Source organism: Charadrius vociferus, unplaced genomic scaffold (genome assembly GCF_000708025.1).
Source record: "Charadrius vociferus isolate BGI_N301 unplaced genomic scaffold, ASM70802v2 scaffold484, whole genome shotgun sequence".
Lineage (NCBI taxonomy): Eukaryota > Metazoa > Chordata > Aves > Charadriiformes > Charadriidae > Charadrius > Charadrius vociferus.
Genome location: NW_009648074.1, coordinates 1140519 through 1144099, shown reverse-complemented (window position 1 = coordinate 1144099; position 3581 = coordinate 1140519). Strand labels below are relative to the sequence as shown.

The window sequence follows — 3581 nt, the reverse complement described above, 5'->3', positions numbered from 1 at the left end:
CCCTGTCCATCCACCCACGTGTGCCAGATCAGGGGAGGGGTGCCCGCTCCTGCCCAGCGCACCCGGGGCAGCGGGACGTGCGCTGGCGCAGCCGCCTCTCACCCGAAAATCTTGTTGAGGGTGTTGGCCACAAAGTGCTCCTCCTCGTAGCTGCCCAGGCTGAGCAGTTGGGCTCCCAGCTCCCGGCAAAACTCCTGCGCTGCGATCCACGTCTTCTTCTCTTGCAGTTTCTCAAAGTTGAACACCTTGGGGAAGGAGGAATGGGGGGCGCAGGGGGCTCAGCACCGGGAGAGGAGCAGAGCATCCTCCCCACCCCACAGGCAGCAGCATCCCGGGGCACGCTGCCACCGCCCAGCCCGAACCGGGCTTGTGGTGTCTGGGCGGCCCTTTGGAAGCACCAAAACATGCTCTTTCACCCCCCGCCGCACCCCACACCAGTCAGGGCAAGCCCCCCCAGCGCCCCTCACCTTGTAGCAGTGACGGAGCTTGGAGTCGGAGCTCCATCCCGGGGGGCAGGCGGCGGCCAGGCTGGGCGTGGGGTAGGGACCGGGCAGCTCGGGGTTGACCGGGGTGCCCAGGTTCTGCCGGCAGATGTACTTTGCCTTGAAGGTGCTGCAGTTCTTCACCTCCCACAGCCCCATGGAGCTGCCGGTGGCCAGGGCCACGCAGCCACCCTTGTTGTAACCTGGAGCGCTCACGGGAGCGGGGAGGGATGGCAGCCTTAGGGTCAGACCGTGCCCGCTGGCAGAGCCAGCACGCACCACACACGATGGGGACATCCCCATCCCACCCCTGGCCGCCCCCTTACCGGGCTGGTCGCGGTTCCAGTGGGTGTACATGACCTCGTCACCGCTCAGCCAGCGGAAAGCGCCCGTCTCGTTGATGTCCTGCAGTGCTGTCCAAAAATACTCCCCGTCCCAGCCGTAGATGAGGCTGCTGACGTAGGCCTGCTCAAACCTGGAGGGGTGGTGAGAGAGGGCGATGCTGCGGGCTGAGATGCTGAGCAGCCCGTGCCACTGCAACCCGCACACGGGCCATCAGCAAAGCCCGGCTGTGGGGTCACATCCACAGAATCACAGAATGGTCAGGCTTGGAAGAGACCTCTGGAGATCATCTAGTCCAACCCCCCCGCCAGAGCAGGGTCACCTACAGCACGTTGCACAGGACAGCATCCAGGCGGGTTTTGAATGTCTCCAGAGTGGGAAACTCCACCACCTCTCTGGGCAGCCTGTGCCAGTGCTCCACTACCCTCAAAGTAAAGAACTTCCTTCTCATGTTAAGATGGAACTTCCTATGTTCAAGTTTATGCCCATTACCCCTCGTCCTATCACTGGGCGCCACTGAAAAAAGACTGCTCCTACCCCCCTGGCACCCTCCCGTTAAGTATTTGTAAGCGTTAATAAGATCCCCCCTCAATCTTCTTTTCTCTAGACTACAGAGACCCAAGCCCTTCCTCATATGAGAGATGAGATGAGATGAGACAAGCTCCCTTCTTGGGGAGCTCGTTTTGGGGCAAACTGACCGCCGCTGGCGTGGCACTGACCTGTTGGTGATGGTGACCAGCGTGGAGCCGTAGTCGGAGCACATCTTGCGGGCGTCGCTGTAGGGGACGCGGTCCTCGCCCAGCCAGAAGCAGGAGGGGCTGTGCCACTTCCAGCCCTGGGGACGGGTGACAGGGGATGTCCACCACCGCTCACCCCAGCCCTCCCCAGAAGGGTGGGAGAGAACCCGGGGGGGGGCCAAAGCAACGTCCCACGTCCCCCACTGCCACCTCCGCCTTCTCCTGGGAGGTCTCCTGCCCCCGGCCGCCCCGGCTTGACCCCGCTCAGCTTTGAGCTCTAACAAGCCCCCGGCCCCAGAGGACATGGCTACAAGGAAAACAAACACCCAGGCGGCTTCAAAGCCGGAGAAACGGCTCTCCCTGCCAATGTCCAGCCCCGGCCGGGGCGCGGGGAGGGGAGCACAATCCTCCTCTATACGCCGCGGGGCCGAATCCAGAGCGAGTCCCACCGCAGCCTGCTTTAATCCCCCGCCTTGTTGATGTTGGAGCCTCTCCGGGGCTGGAGAGACACAATAGCGCCTGTTTTCTGCCAGAGCAGGGAGCGGGGAGGCCCCGGAGCTGGCAGCGGCGTGGGGAGGGACACGGGGGCTCATCCGCGGGAGGGGACACACGTGATGGAAGAGCAAGCCGGGGTGGGAAGGGTGAAGGGGCTCAGCCAGGAGGACAAGCGGCCCCAGGCTCAGAGACCCTCCTGGCACGGTAGGAAGCATCCCCAGGGCTTTACCCCTGGGTCCCCCGGCCACTGGAAGGACAGTGTGGGACATGCGCCATGTGCAGCGTCATCAGCGCGGTGGGGAGGGAGGCAGGAGAGCAGCTTTGGGAGACCAAGAGGAAAACGATGCTGAATCCCATTTTTCATTCCCCCAAGTTCCTGCTCCCGCAGCCTTTCCCCAGTGTTAGCAAATCCCAGCACGGACCAACCCACAACGCCTGCCCCGGGCTGGATCCCCCTGGGAACAGCACGGACCCCCCTGAGCGGCTGGGAAAGGGGCCCCACATGGGACACTGCAGGTCCTCGATGTCCCCAGAAGGGCCCAACCATCGCTAAAACCCCAGGGGTGCTCTCCCATGCACCGAGCACCACAGCAAGCCCGTCACCCAAAAAGGGGCCAGAATGGGACCGTCAACCCCAACTGCTGCCTCCAGACCCTGATCCCCGCGTGCCCCCGCACCCCTCTCTGGTTCTGCCTTCCCCATCCCCCAAACCTCCATCCCCCATTGCTTCCCTCAAGGCTGTTCCAAAAATAAAGGGGTTTTGGAAAGGGTGAAAACCAGCAGCAAAGCCACCAAGAAAAACCAGCACAGCGGCTGGAAAGGACCGGAGTCAATCCTCCAAGCAAGGTGCCACCTTCTCTTCATCAGCCTCTGCATCAGGGTGGCAAATGGCCCCGCTGAGGATGAGGAGGGGGAGGAAGGATGGGAAACAGCCTTTCCTTGGTTCATTTATCATTCCCAGTCTTTCCCAGTGGGTGCATCTCTCTGCTGGGCACCCAGGGCCAGAGTAAGACCGTGGCTGGAAAGGCAGGAGGGAGATAAATCTGCATGGGGACATCCTGTAAGTCCTCAGGACTGCTTTGGGGACAAGCAGACGGGTGGCAGTGGCACATTGCCACCGAGCACCTCGTCCCCAGCACCTGCTGACACAGGGGCTCCTCCGGCTCTGCCTGGCAGCCCCCCGAATCTGGTCTGGGGCACCAGCTCGCCCGGCTGCCCTGGTCCCCCCGAGCTCTCGCAGGGCCAAGTGGCTGCTGGGGTTTGTCTCCGCTGCGAGGGGGTAAAGACCTCGGAGGAGCCCGGCAGCACCCCTGGGAGCCGGCCCGGAGAGGCTGCTTACTAGTCCGAGCGCGAGCTGGCTTATTTGGAAATGCTGGGAGATGTTCAAGAGCGGCGGCGATGCCAGGCTTGCCGCTCAAAGACTTTGCAAAGAGGCACAAAAGCGACGTCCCAGCAAGCGTGGGAATGGGGCGGCCTCAGCCCCGCGCGACAGCGGGGGAAACTGAGGAAGAGTGCAGTGCGGGTG

At 63.0% G+C, this 3581-nt stretch overlaps 1 protein-coding gene across 1 annotated transcript in view; it reads right to left on the bottom strand.

Annotated features, from left to right (window-relative positions):
* The window catches only part of MRC2 (mannose receptor, C type 2), a 21135-nt gene that overhangs the window by 7250 nt on the left and 10304 nt on the right, over positions 1–3581 (bottom strand). Inside the window, exons 10-13 of the mRNA XM_009883855.1 lie at positions 1544–1659; positions 809–957; positions 468–685; positions 103–245 (exon numbers count right to left, since the gene is read on the bottom strand). Of these exons, the coding sequence (XP_009882157.1) occupies positions 103–245; positions 468–685; positions 809–957; positions 1544–1659 (626 nt within the window). The remainder of the gene's footprint in view (positions 1–102; positions 246–467; positions 686–808; positions 958–1543; positions 1660–3581) is intronic.